Consider the following 19,624-nt stretch of genomic DNA (forward strand, 5'->3'; position numbering starts at 1 on the left):
AACCTAAAATTACCCTAAGTTTTAATCTAAATGTTAACCCAAATAAAAAATAAAATGTTAATCCTAATATTAAAACTAGAAGGTGTAATAAAGGTCATATTATTAAGGATGTATCTACATAAACAAAGATGCGTGTAAAGAATGTCAATCACATAATTTTTAATGTCCTCATTGTATCAAATGTATTTCTGCTAGTTGTTTAAGATCTCATATCAAAACATTCGGTCCCAATAAACATTGTGTTATATTTGCTTACTGTAAACCCAGTAGTTAATGGTCTAATCTTTTTGTATAAAATTAATTTAAAATGTGATCATATAGATGAGTTTCACGATTACTGTAATCAATAATCAAGTTAGCAAAAACAACATTGTTGACCTGAGTGCTTAAGTATAGGTATGCTGAAAAACTCTAAAATCAAGGCTTAAACACATACAGGCGATAGTGCATAATATACTATGTAGATACACACTGTCAACATTTTCATATTTAAGCACATATATAGGCATGACAGCTTCTTTTTTTTAATTCCTGACATTTTTAAAAAATAGAAGATGTCGGAAACAGAGTGCAATACCTGTAATATATCTCTTCACTCAATAAGAGAACAAGCTAGAAACCAATCAAGCACAGAACATAGATAACAATTAAAATTTTACTTTTAATAGAAAGAACAAGATGAACAACAGGACGAACAAGAAGAGAAGAAGAGGAAGAAGAGCAACATGAAAAACACGATACAAATTTTAATACTAATTATTGTACTAGTAAACACAATGATACAAATAATTACAATGATAGTGAGATTGATGCTAATTATAGTGATAGTCCTTACACCTGTCCTGACTATAAAGAAGAGTTCAATAATCAAAGAGCTTTAACTATTCATTTGAATACTCATAAAAGATTACCAGTTACCGTCTTATAATAGAATAGCTAAAACCAAGAACATATCTGATACTGATAAAAAAAGTTTTTGATAAAGCTAACTATATCCTTTATTTTTTTTTAAAAATGTTTAACAATGAAATGTGTTGAAAGAAAGTTAGAGAAAATGAAGAGAAGATAAATTGATACTCTTTTCTAATGCATCATATTTTGCCAGTGTTTTGGCACATTAATAGTAGTCTATATTTTTCTATCGCCAAATTAAAAACCAGATGGAAAAAATGTTAGCTATGTTACTGATGCACAAGGTACTATGTCACATAAAGATGATATGATAGCCAAAAGAACACAAAGAGGATATGCTACAGAGAATCTGCAAAGGAACTATGCTCTTGGTGAACTCACCAACCTCGCCGATAAACATCGAAGCAGCTCAGCTGATCTACTAAAATGCTTAAAAGGTCAAGAAAACAGTATATTGTTGACCTTATTAATAATAATATATTAAGGGAAAGATGCAACAAAGATTTTATGCAAAATCTTCCACAACTCTGGAGTGATGATGACATCACCAAAGCCGTTTTAACAAAAAAATATTTTAATAAAAAGACTAAGCTTCTAAATGCTGATGGTAAGAGAAAATTAAATGAATTAATAGATAACGATAAAGCGTTTTTCGGGAAACTTATTGAGTACAAAAGAGCTAACATTAGCAACCAAGATGAAATATAAAATATATATAATCATCATGTATAATATAATAATGTATTAACAAATGACTTGAATCAGAACACCGTGTTGAAAAATAATTAAGTTTTTCCTTGTTTAAACGGAATGCCTTGAATAAAAGAAAAAAAATCCATGTAAGTTTCAAAGAGTGTTTTTTTGGAATCATAAACTTATAATGCACACTGGAGATTGTCGTGTTAAAAAATTAATCAATGCTATATGTTTTAAATATAAAAGTAGACAACCACAAAGCAGCGGCTCGTTCAAAGTAGCAGCAACTGCGACATTAACCACAGCAACAACAATTACAACCCCATCATCAACAGCAGCAACAACAAGACAAGAGCAACAACAACAGTAATAGCGAAATTATCCACCATTGCAGATTAGGGAACTGCGTTGCAGATGAACCAATCTCCTTCGATTATTGACGGAGGGCATTTGGACCTGGTCCCCTAAGCGGCATTGCGGATCACAATTGGGGATGCAGAACGAAATTAACGATATCTTATTATTATCAATTCTAACCCAAAAGTTAACCCCACGCCTAATCCAAATATTTATCCTAATGCTAATCCAAAAATTAACCTAATATTACCCTAAGTTTTAATCTAAATGTTACCCAAATAAAAAATAAAATGTTAATCCCAATATTAAGACTAGAAGGTGTAATAAAGGTCATATTATTAAGGATGTATCTACATAAACACAGATGCGTGTAAAGAATGTCAATCACATAATTTTCAATGTCCTCATTGTATCAAATGTATTTCTGCTAGTTGTTTAAGATCTCATATCAAAACATTCGGTCCCAATAAACATTGTGTTATATTTGCTTACTGTAAACCCAGTAGTTAATGGTCTAATCTTTTGTATAAAATTAATTTAAAATGTGATCATATAGATGAGTTTCACGATTACTGTAATCAAAAATCAAGTTAGCAAAAACAACTTTGTTGACCTGGGTGCTTAAGTATTGGTATGCTGAGAAACTCTAATATCAAAGCTTAAACACATACAGGCGATAGCGCATAATATACTATGTAGATACACACTGTCAACATTTTCATATTTAAGCACATATATAGGCATGACAGCTTCTTTTTTTAATTCCTTACATTTTAAAAAATAGAAGATGTCGGAAACACAGTGCAATACCTGTAATATATCTCTTCACTCAATAAGAGAACAAGCTAGAAACCAATCAAGCACAGAACATAGATAACAATTAAAGTTTTACTATTAATAGAAAGAACCAGATGAACAACAGGACGAACAAGAAGAGAAGAAGAGGAAGAAGAGCAACATGAAAAAAACGATACAAATTTTAATACTAATTATTGTACTAGTAAAAACAATGATACAAATAATTACAATGATAGTGAGAATGATGCCAATTATAGTGATAGTCCTTACACCTGTCCTGACTATAATGAAGAGTTCAATAATCAAAGAGCTTTAACTATTCATTTGAATACTCATAAAAGATTACCAGTTACCGTCGTATAATAGAATAGCTAAAACCAAGAACGATATCTGATACTGATAAAAAAAAAGTTTTTGATAAAACTAACTATATCCTTTATTTTTTAAAAAAATTGTTTAACAATGAAAGGTGTTAAGACACAAAAGTTAGAGAAAATGAAGCGAAGATAAATTGATACTCTTTTCTAATGCATCATATATTGCCAGTTTTTTGGCACATTAATAGTAGTCTATATTTTTCTATCGCCAAATTAAAAAATGGAATAATGTTAGCTATGTTGCTGATGCACCAGGTACTATGTCACATAAAGATGATATGATAGCTAAAAGAACACACAGAGGATTTGCTACAGATAATCTGCAAAGGAACTATGCTCTTGGTGAACTCACCACCATGGCCAATAAACATCGAAGCAGCTTAGCTGATCTACTAAACTGCCTAAGAGATCAAGAAACCAGTAATATTCTTGATGTTATTAATAATAATATATTAAGGGAAAGATGCAACAAAGATTTTATGAAAAATGTTCCACAACTCTGGAGTGATGATGACGTCAACAAAGCCGTTTTAACAAAAAAATATTTTAATAAAAAGACTAAGCTTCTAAATGCTGATGGTAAGAGAAAATTAAATGAATTATTAGATAACGATAAAAAGATTTTTGGGGAAATTATTGAGTACATAAGAGAAAACATTAGCCACCAATATAAATAAACAAATGTAATAAACAAAATATATAATCATCATATATAATATATTAATGTATGTAACAAATGACTTGAATCAGAATACCATGTTGAGAATATATTTAAGTTTTTCCTTATTTGAACGGAATGCCTTGAATAAAAGAAAAAAATCTCCTAATAGTTTTCAAAGAGTGGATTAGTTAGAATCATAAACATAAAATGCAAAATTGAAATTGTTGTGTTAAAAGTTTAGTCAATGCTATATGTTTTAAAAAAAACTAGACAACCACAAAGCAGCGGCTCGTTCAAAGTAGCAGCAACTGCGACAACAACCACAGCAACAACAACTACAACCACATCATCGACAGCAGCAACAACAAAAACAAGAGCAACAACGACCAGAGCAATAGCAAAATTATCAACCATTGCAGATTAGGGAACGGCGTTGCAGATGAGCCAAACTCCTTCGGAGTTTGGCAGAGGGCTTCTGGACCTGGTCCCCTAAGCCACCCTGCGGATCGCATTTGGGGATGCAGAACAAAAACAAAGATATCTTTTTATCATCAATTCTAACCCAAATATTAACCCCACTCCTAATCCAATTATTAATCCTAAAGCTAATCCAAATATTAATCTAATGTTACCCCAAGTTTTAATCCAAATGTTAACCCAAATAAAAAATAAAATGTTAATCCTAATATTCAAACTAGAAGGTGTAATAAAGGTCATATTATTAAGGATGTATCTACATAAACACAGATGCGTGTAAAGAATGTCAATCACATAATTTTCAATGTCCTCATTGTATCAAATGTATATCTGCTAGTTGTTTAAGATCTCATATCAAAACATTCGGTCCCAATAAACATTGTGTTATATTTGCTTACTGTAAACCCAGTAGTTAATGGTCTAATCTTTTTGTATAAAATTAATTTAAAATGTGATCATATAGATGAGTTTCACGATTACTGTAATCAATAATCAAATTAGCAAAATCAACTTTGTTGACCTGGGTGCTTAAGTATAGGTATGCTGAAAAACTCTAAAATCAAGGCTTAAACACGTACAGGCGATAGCGCATAATATACTATGTAGATACACACTGTCAACATTTTCATATTTAAGCACATATACAGGCATGACAGCTTCTTTTTTTAATTCCTGACATTTTTAAAAAAATAGAAGACGTCGGAAACACAGTGCAATACCTGTTATATATCTTTTCACTCAATAAGAGAACAAGCTAGAAACCAATCAAGCACAGAACATAGATAACAATTAGAATTTTACTATAATTAGGAAGAACAAGATGAACAACAGGACGAACAAGAGGAGCAACAAGAGCAACATGAACAACCCGATACTAATCATAATACTAATATTAGTACTAGTAATAACAATGATACTAATAATGACAATGATAGTGATAATGATGCTAATTATAGTGATAGTCTTTACAGCTGTCCTGAATATAATGAAGAGTTCAATAATGCTTAATCACATATATAGTAAAAGATAATAAAAAAGATACTTATAATGACAATGATAGTGATGAGGCTAGTGATAGTGATAATGATACTAGTTGTGATGATAGTCCATATACCTGCCCTGAATGTAATGAAGAGTTCAATAATCAAAGAGCTTTAACTATTCATTTGAATACTCATAAAAGATTACCAGTTACCGTCTTATAATAGAATAGCTAAAACTAAGAACTATATCTGATACTGATAAAAAAAAGTTTTTGATAAAACTAACTATATCCTTTATTTTTTAAAAAAATTGTTTAACAATGAAAGGTGTTAAGACACAAAAGTTAGAGAAAATGAAGCGAAGATAAATTGATACTCTTTTCTAATGCATCATATATTGCCAGTTTTTTGGCACATTAATAGTAGTCTATATTTTTCTATCGCCAAATTAAAAACCAGATGGAATAATGTTAGCTATGTTGCTGATGCACCAGGTACTATGTTACATAAAGATGATATGATAGCTAAAAGAACACACAGAGGATTTGCTACAGATAATCTGCAAAGGAACTATGCTCTTGGTGAACTCACCACCATGGCCAATAAACATCGAAGCAGCTTAGCTGATCTACTAAACTGCCTAAGAGGTCAAGAAACCAGTAATATTCTTGATGTTATTAATAATAATATATTAAGGGAAAGATGCAACAAAGATTTTATGAAAAATGTTCCACAACTCTGGAGTGATGATGACGTCAACAAAGCCGTTTTAACAAAAAATATTTTAATAAAAAGACTAAGCTTCTAAATGCTGATGGTAAGAGAAAATTAAATGAATTATTAGATAACGATAAAAAGATTTTTGAGGAAATTATTGAGTACATAAGAGCTAACATTAGCCACCAGTATAAATAAACAAATGTAATAAACAAAATATATAATCATCATATATAATATATTAATGTATGTAACAAATGACTTGAATCAGAATACCATGTTGAGAATATATTTAAGTTTTTCCTTATTTGAACGGAATGCCTTGAATAAAAGAAAAAAATCTCCTAATAGTTTTCAAAGAGTGGATTAGTTAAAATCATAAACATAAAATGCAAAATTGAAATTGTCGTGTTAAAAGTTTAGTCAATGCTATATGTTTTAAAAAAACTAGACAACCACAAAGCAGCGGCTCGTTCAAAGTAGCAGCAACTGCGACAACAACCACAGCAACAACAACTACAACCACGTCATCGACAGCAGCAACAACAAAAACAAGAGCAACAACGACCAGAGCAATAGCAAAATTATCAACCATTGCAGATTAGGGAACGGCGTTGCAGATGAGCCAAACTCCTTCGGAGTTTGGCAGAGGGCTTCTGGACCTGGTCCCCTAAGCCACCCTGCGGATCGCATTTGGGGATGCAGAACAAAAAGAAAGATATCTTTTTATCATCAATTCTAACCCAAATATTAACCCCACTCCTAATCCAATTATTAATCCTAAAGCTAATCCAAATATTAATCTAATGTTACCCCAAGTTTTAATCCAAATGTTAACCCAAATAAAAAATAAAATGTTAATCCTAATATTAAAACTAGAAGGTGTAATAAAAGTCATATTATTAAGGATATATCTACATAAACACAGATGAGTGTAAAGAACGTCAATCACATAATTTTTAATGTCCTCATTGTATCAAATGTATTTCTGCTAGTTGTTTAAGATCTCATATCAAAACATTCGGTCCCAATAAACATTGTGTTATATTTGCTTACTGTAAACCCAGTAGTTAATGGTCTAATCTTTTGTATAAAATTAATTTAAAATGTGATCATATAGATGAGTTTCACGATTACTGTAATCAAAAATCAAGTTAGCAAAAACAACTTTGTCGACCTGGGTGCTTAAGTATAGGTATGCTGAAAAACTCTAAAATCAAGGCTTAAACACGTACAGGCGATAGCGCATAATATACTATGTAGATACACACTGTCAACATTTTCATATTTAAGCACATATACAGGCATGACAGCTTCTTTTTTCAATTCCTGACATTTTTAAAAAAAATAGAAGACGTCGGAAACACAGTGCAATACCTGTTATATATCTTTTCACTCAATAAGAGAACAAGCTAGAAACCAATCAAGCACAGAACATAGATAACAATTAGAATTTTACTATAATTAGGAAGAACAAGATGAACAACAGGACGAACAAGAGGAGCAACAAGAGCAACATGAACAACCCGATACTAATCATAATACTAATATTAGTACTGGTAATAACAATGATACTAATAATGACAATGATAGTGATAATGATGCTAATTATAGTGATAGTCTTTACAGCTGTCCTGAATATAATGAAGAGTTCAATAATGCTTAATCACATATATAGTAAAAGATAATAAAAAAGATACTTATAATGACAATGATAGTGATGAGGCTAGTGATAGTGATAATGATACTAGTTGTGATGATAGTCCATATACCTGCCCTGAATGTAATGAAGAGTTCAATAATCAAAGAGCTTTAACTATTCAATTGAATACTCATAAAAGATTACCAGTTACCATCTTATAATAGAATATCTAAAACCAAGAATGATATCTGATACTAATAAAAAAAAATTTTGATAAAAATAACAATATCCTTTATTTTTTAAAAAAATTGTTTAACAATGAAAGGTGTTAAGACACAAAATTATGTTTAAGTTGAAGAGAAGATAAATTTATACTCTTTTTTAATGCATCATATTTTGCCAGTTTTTTAGCACATTAAAAGTAGTCTATATTTTTCTATCTTCAAATTCAAAACCAGATGGAAAAAATTTTAGCTATGTTGCTGATGCAACTGGTACTATGTCACATAAAGGTGATATGATAGCTAAAAGAACACAAAGAGGATATGCTACAGATAATCTGCAAAAGAAATATGCTCTTGGTGGACTCACCACCCTTGCAGATAAACATCGAAGCAGCTCAGCTGATCTATTAAACTGCTAAAACGGTCAAGAAACCAGTAATATTTTTGATGTTATTAATAATAATATATTAAGGGGAAGACGCACCAAAAATGTTATGAAAAATCTTTCGCAACTCTGGAGTGATGAAGAAATCAACAAAGCCGCATTAACCAAAAATATATTAGTAAAAGGACTAAAGTTTTGAATGCTGATGGTAAGAGAAAATTAATTGAATTAATAGATACCGATAAAAAGATTTTTGTGAACATTATTGAGTACATAAGAGATAACATTAGCCACCAAGATGTAATAAACAAAATATATAATCATCATATATAATATAATAATGTTTTTAACCAATCAGTTGAATCAGAACACCATGCTGAGAACATAATTAAGTTTTTGCTTATGTAAATTTCATTTTTAAATATGTATCTATGTTTGATGTCAACAATTTGCGTGTAAAGAATGTCAAGCACAAAAAATTAAATATCCTCACTGTATTACATGTTTTGCTGCTAGTGGTTTTTGAGATCCCTTATCAAAAAACTCCATCCCAATAAACCATGTGATGTATTCATTTACTGTAAACCTAGTAGCGATTGTTGTTATTGGTCTAATCTTTTATATAAAGAAAACATAAATTTTGATAATATTGATGAGCTTCATGATTGTTTTAATCACTTTTAAATTTGCAAGACAACTTCGTTGAAATGAATTTTTAAATATTTGAATGCTGAAAGTTACTATAATCAATGCTTAAGCATATGCATGGGGTTGCGCATAATATACTATGTAAATACACACTGTCAGCAATTTTGTTCTTAAGCACATTTATAGTAATGATAACAAAAAAGATAGTTATAATGACAAGGACGATGTTAGTGATACTGATAACGATACTAATTGTGATGATAGTCCTTACAACTGTCCTGAATGTAGTGAAGAGTTCAATAATCAAAGAAATTTAACTACTCATTTGAATACTCATAAAAGGAACAAGTTACAAGAAACTAAAACTTGTCAGTAGAATCTAGTCGCAATAGTAAACAGTTTTATACTTACGATAGTGTGGGAAAATTTAGCAAAGATATCAAGGACGCCGTTGATCAAACACTCATTCAAGTTAAAGAAATTACTTTAACACTAAATGGTGCTTGGCTGATCAATATAAGGGAACTGTTGATTGTCAATATAAGAAAGATGAGAACCATATAAAAATAAACTTTAGAAGTGATGTGATAAAAATTTGGAATGAACCTATAGACTTCGCCGAGTTTCTAGAATTACAAAGAGAGACTTTTAAAAATTTGATTTCAAAAATATAATGGCTCCTTGAGATTTGCCAATTTCAATCTTATATGTGCAATCTTTAAGCGTAACCCCATTAAATAGAGGTTACATTCTTCTTAAATGGAGTTATTTTTAAATCCTAATTGTTGTTCTTTTGTTAAACTATTTGAATTTTGGTGTTGATAAAACGAGTTTTCATAAACTTTCTAATTATTTATTCGACATTTTCCAAATTTTAGCTTCTCTTTCGCTGTCTTGTCCCATTATCATTTTAATGGCACATTGCTGACAATTCGCATCTCAGACTAATGGAGTCTTAATAAGGCGCAATTTAATAAAATCAATATTATTAGTGAATAGATCTTATAGGATTTGACACCATTTCCTCGCAAAATTGAAATCACCTCTTTATTTTTGCCATTAATTGTTCTTTTTCTAGTCGTATGACATTCTGGATAATCACAGTTGCCAATGGGTTTGCATCAAAGTATAAATGAATTCATTCAAGGATTTCAATTGATATCTAATTGCTTTCATGACTTTGAATTCATTTGTTTTGAAAAAGTGTACACTTACTTTCTGACTTTGCCCTTTTGTTTTCTGTTTTCTTGTTAGATATTCTCAATAAAGACAATTCCCGTATCTTTTCTGGTAAAATACAAGTCACATTTGTTTCAGTTGACTTCCAATCTAATGCTATTTCGACTTTTTCATTAAGTGTTTTCAAAAAAAAAATGAATAGACATTGAGTTTTGGTTGTTATTAATGCTTGTTGTTTTTTTTTGAATTTTGTTGTTTCTCATGTTTATTACTCTCCTCAATGGCAGTCATTATTGGTTCTCTAATGAGTTATTGTTTTATTAGTATATTGGTTAGAGCTTAAAACGATTTTATAAATGGATAAACTAATTATTTTTGAACAATAATTGATATTTGAAAATTTTCAATCGATTCCTCTTGTTGGTGGACAATTAAGTCAAAAACATGGTTGAGCGGGGTCAGAACATTATGTGCGGACGCACATTACCGAGCCTCCTTGTTTGTTTAGAAGATTGAATTAATAATTTGTTTGGACATCCACAGCATTGTGTTTTATATCTTTTTAAGACAAATTAAAAAGCAAATATGTCAGTAAACAAACCTACGCAATCCAATTTATCGCTGAAAGAAACTAACTAAGTTGATGTGTCGGGGCTGTTGAAGATAAGAGGACGAAAAAGTCACTATCATTACTGACCGTTTTTATTTGAGTTCCCTCAAATTTTAATATCCGGGGATAACCAGGCAGAACATTATAAGTGTGAACGCAATATAACGAGCACCGTTGTTCAAGTATAAATGCAAGAGCACTAAAATAATACCAAGTGAAGGAAAGAAAACAAAAAATAGTTTTTTATCCCATGAGCTCGGTCACTTACTCAACCAAGTTGAAATCTTGTTATTCGTATCAAGCCACAAATTCGGATTTGAAACAAGACTGATTTTTCGTACCACGCTATTTCAACCACCAGATCAACTACAAGTTACCGATAGAGCTGGATTAGAACAAAACGTCTGTGAAGAGTGGGAAAAAGATTTAAAGCAGATATCATGACCAGGAATTTTCCGTCGTTTCTCAGACTCGCAGCTATAAAATTTCTTACATTGGAACAAAAACTGATCAAATTTACACTATCTTTTTCTACCTTTACCTCAGTATTCCATCAGGTTAGTAGCGTTTGCTTTCTCAGTTTTTTCAGTCCTTCATTATTCTCATTGGACTAGAAAATGGATTCAGAATTTTTATAGAATATCACAAAAAAACTTGACTCTCAAAAGTTCTATCACTCTCACGACACCTAATTCACAAAAAATTACCGTTAAAATATCGGCATTTTTACTACTACTCCCCGTTAAAATATCGGCATTTTTACTACTACTCACGCTAATTCAAACACAAGATCAACTAAAAGTTACCAGTAGAGCCAGATTAGAACAAAACGTCTGTGAAAAGAGTGGGTGATTTAAAGCACATATCATGACCAGGACTTTTTCGACGTTTCTTAGATGCAACTTCCACATATATATCAACTAATTTTGTGTCTTTTTGTACCACATAACGCTGATGATATGATAATTGAGAAAAATTGAGACAAATTTGTCTTGTTGATAATGCAAAAAAAGTTGTTTCAGTTTCCAGTATTGCGTATTTTGAAACAAAAAGTCTTTTTTTGTTCAAACATGTAAATTATTCAGATTATAACCCTAATAAGCTTAGATATCCACATGCTTTCAAATGTTAAATAATTTAATATCAGTATAAGTATTGTTAATAATATAATAATCCTAAAATTGTGGCTGTTCGTTCTCATAAGTAAAAATAAGATTTGAAGGCTCCCGTTTGTCTAATAACGGGTACTTTCTTGTGCTTATCGAGCAAAAACTCGGTTAAAACATGTCTAAGAAGTCATGACTAAGGATAAGTTGTAATGAAAACGGAACAAGCGAACTTTCTTGTTATAATTTTTAGATTTTCTTGAGAAAATTTGGCGCAGAGTGGGTAACTTTATTAACGTATAACTGATTTGTAACATACAAAAGTACTTTTCAAAGATGCACAAAAACAATTCAAACTAACGAAAGTATATATTTTGGTAGATAAATTCAGAACTGCTCCTCTACCTATAAATTTTCAAGTACACCTTTTTTTTAAATTTTAAAAACTATCTATAGCGACACTTGGCTAGACGAACTTCAAGTGAGCGGCAGCAACAAAAGTTCTTCTTTAATAGTTAAAGAGACTTAGCAGTCGAGACCGAAGTTGCATGCCAAATTGAAGATCAAATTACAGCAAAAGCAACAAATACCAATAGTAATTTTTTTGCAACAAGTAGAATTAAAATTATACCTGAAGCAAAAAAAATTTTAAATCATTCAAACAATAATAATATAATAAACATCAACAAATTTCTTAAAGAGTCACTTTATAAAATTTTCTTTCGATTGTTTTCTTCCTAAAAATAAAAATAACTTTTAAAAGCTCCTACGTTACTATTCAAAAGAATTTTTTCATGTTGTGAGAGCAAGAAATCATTCAACGTTTTCATAAAAACGTTTTCATTTTTTGCCAACCGAAGCCAATGTGGTAACTTATTCCAATTTTGTACGCATTGACGAACAATCGAATTCATTCCAAAGCTGGTTTTGGCATTTTGTCTAATTTTGAATTTTTTTGTTCGAGTATTTTGATGAAGACTCAGATACCCGTGAAAATTTTCAGAATTTTCTGGCCTAGCGATATCATAATGAAATTTGATTAGCGACATTTTTGCTTTTATTAGCTCAGCTGGTAGGGTCTTTGTCTGGATTAGCAGATCTCTCGCTTTGTCATACTTTTTGCGTAGAAAGCACACTTTTATACCCCAGTTAATCTGTCGGTTAAGGCGTTTTAGGTTTTTTTGCAGATAAATTTGATAAATTCACAATTAATTGATAAATTCACAATTAACCTGCTATTAAATAGGGACTGCTCAGATTTCATGGCACAAACATTTCTTAATTAATCGATGGCGCGTCCTGATTGTCAACAATATTCGGGGAGAACCATTATAACAATAATTTCAACGAGCAACATAAATTTCTTTTAAAATTGTAAAACGTTGCAAATATCACTTGAAGTTTGGTTCCGGAAATGTTATGAATCAAATATTTAATCCTACTATGTTCAAAGAAAAAAAATAGGCTTTTTAATCCCAGCTAAAAAAATGGAAGCATCTGAGTCGGGTTTAAAAAGCCTAAAAATTCTTTGAACATTTCTCCCAATGAATAAATTCCAAAATTTAAATCAGATTTTTCTAGAATTAAAATTCCTAAAAATGTTTAGCAATCAAGTTTTTAGCAAAAAAACTTTCTATTGCTAGAGAAATAGGTTATAAGAAAAATTCTTAGATAATAGGCAAAAAAATATATAAATAATATTTATTAGCTATTGGAATAGACACAACCAAAAACAAGGATATAAATTTATACCTACTTTTTGAAACATTTCATGGTCCGTTTTAACGAAAAAATGTAGGATAAATCTGCTGAAAAATCTGGAAACAGTGGTGAATATTAGAGTCTAAATGAAAATTTGTGTCTAAATAGAAATCACTGTTAGAGCAACAATAAGCACTCATTAAATCGGTCTGAAAGACAGCGATAGCCGTAATGGGTACCATTTTAGGGAAAATGTCAAAATTGATAAGGAAGAAAGCGGAGGTAAAAACTCACGTGAATGCAGAACTCTTTGCCTCGAGGCACCACAGTGGGGAAGGATCAGAATATCTTAATGCGTAAATTTGCTTCTTTTCAACACAGTCTATATGCCCTATTGTGGGGATTCTGTCTTTAAAGAGGAGTATTATGAGAGTAAGGGCTAGGTAACATCAAACCAACTGCTTCGGGTGACTGGTAGAGGGTAACGCGTAGAAAAATGGGCTCTCATTTTTTGGGTTATTTCGAAGGAGGGGTTAGGAAGGGTTAGCTGGTTTTTGCAGTCAAAACACGCTTGTTCTACTAATGCTTGGTAGTATGGATTACGACTCCGATATAGATCGCTGAATCTCGCGGGGGTGAAGGGGAGGGGGGGGGGTATAACCCGGAGGTTTTATGGCAAATTGTTAAAAATGGATTACAGAAAATTATCCGATGATGACTCGTATTTTATTAACTGAAAATTCTAAAACCTTTCTGCATAGATTTTTTATTGTAGTTTCAAAGTTACAGATTGAATGGATAATTTGAATGTTGAGACTAAACATATTTGCTCTGCTTGGAGCTAAAAATACATACAGGGATAAAATTAACTGTGATATGTTGGAGGAAAACAATATGTGAACAATAACTATATCGCAATCAGCTATAGCTCAATGTTGTTTTTGGTGTCTAGATTATTCAAAAGAGCGGAAGCATTATTTTTTTTAAAAAAAATAGCTTATAAGCTTCATCGCATTACATAATTGAATTAAACTTTAATGAGGTATGACTTGTTATTTCCCTCATTTGTTATAGAACAACAAACACGGGCTATGTAGAAAAGTATACATTTCGCAACAAAGCAAGGGCCCAGTGGGGAGGGGGGAAGGAGGTTGACTTTTCATTAGAACGCAGTGATGCGTGAAATTTAATTAAAAATCAAAACCAACTCACCCTGACGGTCTCAGCTTGGGGCTGTATAGTAGAAGCGGGGAGGGGGGTACAGCGTTGGCATTAGTGGTAGTGGTTGAGGGTGTCGCAATCGCAGTAGTCACGCAATTAGAAGATTCAGTTGAGCTAGTAGCAGTAGTAGTAGTAGTTGTCGCCGCTGCAATCGGGTTGTAGTTGTTGTTATTGTTGCTATTAGCCATTTGATTGTGAAGCAAGCCACCGCTGCAGCTTCTGAAATTGTTGTTGATTTGATTTGCAATATTGTTTACATTATAGCGGGCGCTGTTTATTAAGTCGACGCTGTCTGAGTACTTTGTGGAAATAAGCCCGGCTGTTGGAGTGGTCTTCCGTGTTGGCCTGATTCCTTCCAAAGACAGAAGACGCTTTCATTGAGGTTGGGTCTTTTCTAACCGACTACCTTCCCTGTTGTACACTTAATACATGGCTACCAATGAGGGCTATACTTCTTATTTCCATTAAATTTTGGGATTTAACAGCCTGTATGGTCGTCTCCCTCTTTCTCTCTCTCCCTCTTAGGTACAAGAGGCAGGGTGAAAATAGAGTGTAAATGAAAGCAGGAAAATGAATAATGGAATTGACAGTGCTTCAAATGTATTATTTATGCTTTACAGAACATCAAAAGTTAGTGGAAAATAATAAACTATTGATCCAAGTACACACACACAAACACACACACACACACACACACACACACACACAACACACACACACACACACACACACACAACCACACACACACACACACACACACACACACACACACACACACACACACGCATACAAGCACACACACACACACACACACACACACACACACACACGCATACAAGCACACATACACGCACACACACAGCACACACACACACACACGCACACACACAGACACACGCATACACGCACACGCACACACACACACACACACACATATATATATATATATATATATATATATATATATATATATAAATACACGGACGCACGCACACACACACATACACACATACGAATACACGCAAACACATACACACAGGCGCACACGCACACACACACACGCATACACGCGCATACACGCACACACACAAACGCATAAACGCGCACACACACAAAAACACACACACCCACACACACACACACACACACACACACACACACACGCAAACACACACACACACACACGCATACACGCACACATATACACACACGCACACTCACGCACAGACACACACGCGCACAAATAAACACACACACACAAACACACAAACAAAACACAGGCACAAACACACACACAGTTTACACACTTACGCACACAAACACAAACACAATATCACACCGATACACACGCACTCACACACAACCATACACACACACACACAACACACAAACGCAAACACACACAAACAAATGCACATACTCACGCACACAGACACCCACGCACAAACACACACACACACACACAAACACGCACAAACACAAAAACAAAAATTCACAAACAGAAACACCAACACAAACACACCCACACACACACACACAAACAGACGCGCGTATACACACACACGCACACAAACACAAACACAATCTCACAACCGCACTCACACACACACACACACTTACACACACACACACACACAAAACACACACAAACACAAACACACACAAATAAATGCACATACTCACGCACACAGACACCCACGCACAAACAAACACCCACGCGCACAAACACGCACAAATACAAAAACAAAAACTCACAAACAGAAACGCGAACCCACGCACAAACAGGCGCCGATACAATTACACACACAAACATACACACACGCACACGCACAAACCCACACCAACACAAATACACAGACACAATCAGACACGCACACCCATACGCACGCACACACACGCACAAACACACAAACACACACATACAAGCACACATCGCACACACGCACAAACGCAATCAAAAACACCCACACAAACAAAGACATACACACACATACGAAGAAACACACACACATCACATCACGCACAAACACACACACACACACATCACAAACACAAAAACAAACACACACCCTCACACACTTACAAACAAACGCACATGCACACATGTACACGCACACGCAAAATTACACACACACAAAGACACACACACACACGCTCCCAAACACAAACATATAGACTCGCACAAACACGCACAAAAAAACAAACGCACAAAAACATACACACACTCACACAAACACACACGCAGACAGGCACAAACAAAAACTCATGCACAAACACAAACACACACATATTAACACAAATACACACAACCACACAGATACATGCACACACAAACATTTACACGTATGCACAAACACACATACACGCACATAAACACACACAAAGACAAACATACACAAACGCAAACATGCACAAACACAAATACGCAAACACGCACAAACAAACACACTCGAGCACAAACACATACACACACAGACACACATACAAACAAACACATACACATACACGAGTATAAACACACACAATCACAAAGACACACACATGAACACCTGCACACACACACAAACACACATACACAGCCACAAACAAAAAAACACACAAACTCACACACAAACTCACACACAAACACACACGCACAACCACACACAATCACACACACACAAACACCCACACTCACACAAACACACACACACACACACACGCACAAACACATGCACACACAAACACACAAACACATAATAACACACAAAAACACATAATAACACACAAACACACGTACACACACAAACACACACACTCAAACAAACACACACACAGGGACAGACACACACACAAACACAGACACACAAACAAAGACACACAAACACACACACACACACACACACAAACACGCAAACACACTCACACAAACACACACAAACACACACAGACACACAAACACACACGCAAACACACGCACACTTTCACACACAAACTCACACACGCACGCACAAACATACACAAACAAACACACACTCTCACACTTAAACACACAAACGCACGCACACATACACGCACACACACACAGCACAAACACACACACACAAACACACACATACACATACATACACACACACACACACACACACACACACACACACACACAATTTTCCTAGGTTATAAGACATCAAAAAAAGTGAAGCATAGAAACAATACAGAAGCACAGAAGATTCTTTTTATAGCCCCAAAATAGTCCACTTTAAAACGGGCATCAAACTGTGTTCTGAAAATAAACAATATATGCAACTGTGTGATCAAATAAAACGTGTGTGTAGAAATTAGGAGCGAGTGAATAATTGACAAAATCAATTTAGCAATGTATTTACAGGCTCTTCAAATGTGCCATCATTAAAAAATAATTGTGTGAGATAAGATCAGGCTAAAATGAACCACCGCTCGACACAAAATTAATCGCAAAAGCGACCGCGGAAGCTGAATATAGAAATATAAGAATGAGAGTAATAAAAAAATGTGTTCTATTTTTATAAAATGCAGTTCTTTAAAACATACAAACATGAAAACGTGCAAAGACAAAATGAAGTTCAACTCTCCCCTACAAACGGCCAAAGTAATAATACCAAAAGCACTAAAATAATGTTTACAATTAAGTTGCGCGCAAAGATTAAAAATGCAGTAACTTACAAAATCGTTTCTTTTACCGTTTTCTTTAAAAACGTGACTCAAATGTCATTAGAAAAGGTTTTTCATGTTTCATCACTCCAAATTATTTCGCACACAGGTAAAATTAACTACTTGCGATATAATACAACAAAAATCAACTATATAAATAATTCTGCTAAACAACGGTTTAGACTTCATCAAAGAACAGCGAAAATATTGACTGGTTACAGTCAAATTTGAAGTTTAGAAAACAACCACGTTTGAGCGGATGCGACTTCAAAGGTTAAAAAATCAATAATTATCCTCGGCTTGTAACAGATAAATAGTGCTGTGAATTTTTACAAGGTAGCTTCTGATATCTAAAACAAAGGAAAGTAGCCATTTTCCCTTCCTGGCCACTTTTAACTGTGTTTGTAAAATTTTTCCCCTTTCAGAGTCACGTAGACATTTGTTACTGAAAGGAGAATTACACAAAAAGTATGTGACATTTTGCTGTCTTCGCACTTTTTACTAAAACTGTCTACTGTAAAAAATAAAACGAAGAGTTCACGTAATTGAGTTTTAAAATGCCATCTGCGCCCTTTGAAAAGTGCACTGATTGCTTCAACGCTAAATATATTTCGTTCTTCTTTCTCGTTTAAAAAAACAATAACGACTGCATACATTAGTGCATGTTTTAAGATGTACGAAAAAATACCAGTTGTATATTAAAATACTATACATGAAAAGTGCTTTGATAATTTGTACAGACAAAAGTTGTCAATGAATGTAGTAGAGCTTCAAACACTATCAATAGTTTCAGCAAATTGATTGCTGAAATTTAAACACAGGGATTTTGGGACAAAAGAGCGATATTAATGGCGCTAGAGACAAGCCTCGTTTCTATTTTTCCAATAAAAACAAGAAAAAAGTGGTGCTTTTGAAATTACTCGAAATTATCCAATGCTACAAAAATAAGGAGAGCAAAATGGGAGGCAAAAAAGAAAACCCATTAAAAGTTAAACAGGAAAGTTGGCATGACAAATCAAAATCAATTTAATAAACGTGTGTTTGTATAAACCTTCCGCAAAACGAGTTGTGTATGTATTTGTGGGGTGTAAGCTATGAGCAATCGAATTCTGATGAAATCTTTTCAAGGTTCAATAAAATATGTCTGATTAAAGTGTCTGACTGAAAAATGACAAAATTCAGAACAAATTATGTCTGGGAATTGCACGAACGCTCAGAGAACTGAAACAAAAGTTTCCGTTCTGAAGACGTCAAATTTATT

At 33.2% G+C, this 19,624-nt stretch overlaps 1 protein-coding gene across 3 annotated transcripts in view; it reads right to left on the reverse strand.

The window, feature by feature from the left end:
* LOC142340208 (uncharacterized) overlaps positions 1-19,624 on the reverse strand; it is a 99,242-nt gene that overhangs the window by 36,645 nt on the left and 42,973 nt on the right. The window contains exons 1-2 of one of the 3 annotated variants that reach the window (XM_075390736.1): positions 17,890-18,433; positions 14,686-15,286 (exon numbers count right to left, since the gene is read on the reverse strand). In XM_075390736.1, coding sequence (XP_075246851.1) covers positions 14,686-14,882 — 197 coding nt within the window. In that variant the 5' untranslated portion in view covers positions 14,883-15,286; positions 17,890-18,433. Of the gene's footprint in view, positions 1-14,685; positions 15,287-17,889; positions 18,434-19,624 lie in introns of those variants that run through there. The other 2 variants (XM_075390744.1, XM_075390727.1) reach the window with 2 other exon arrangements.

This window comes from Convolutriloba macropyga, chromosome 1 (genome assembly GCF_964194025.1).
Source record: "Convolutriloba macropyga chromosome 1, txConMacr16.3, whole genome shotgun sequence".
Taxonomy (NCBI): Eukaryota; Metazoa; Xenacoelomorpha; order Acoela; family Convolutidae; genus Convolutriloba; species Convolutriloba macropyga.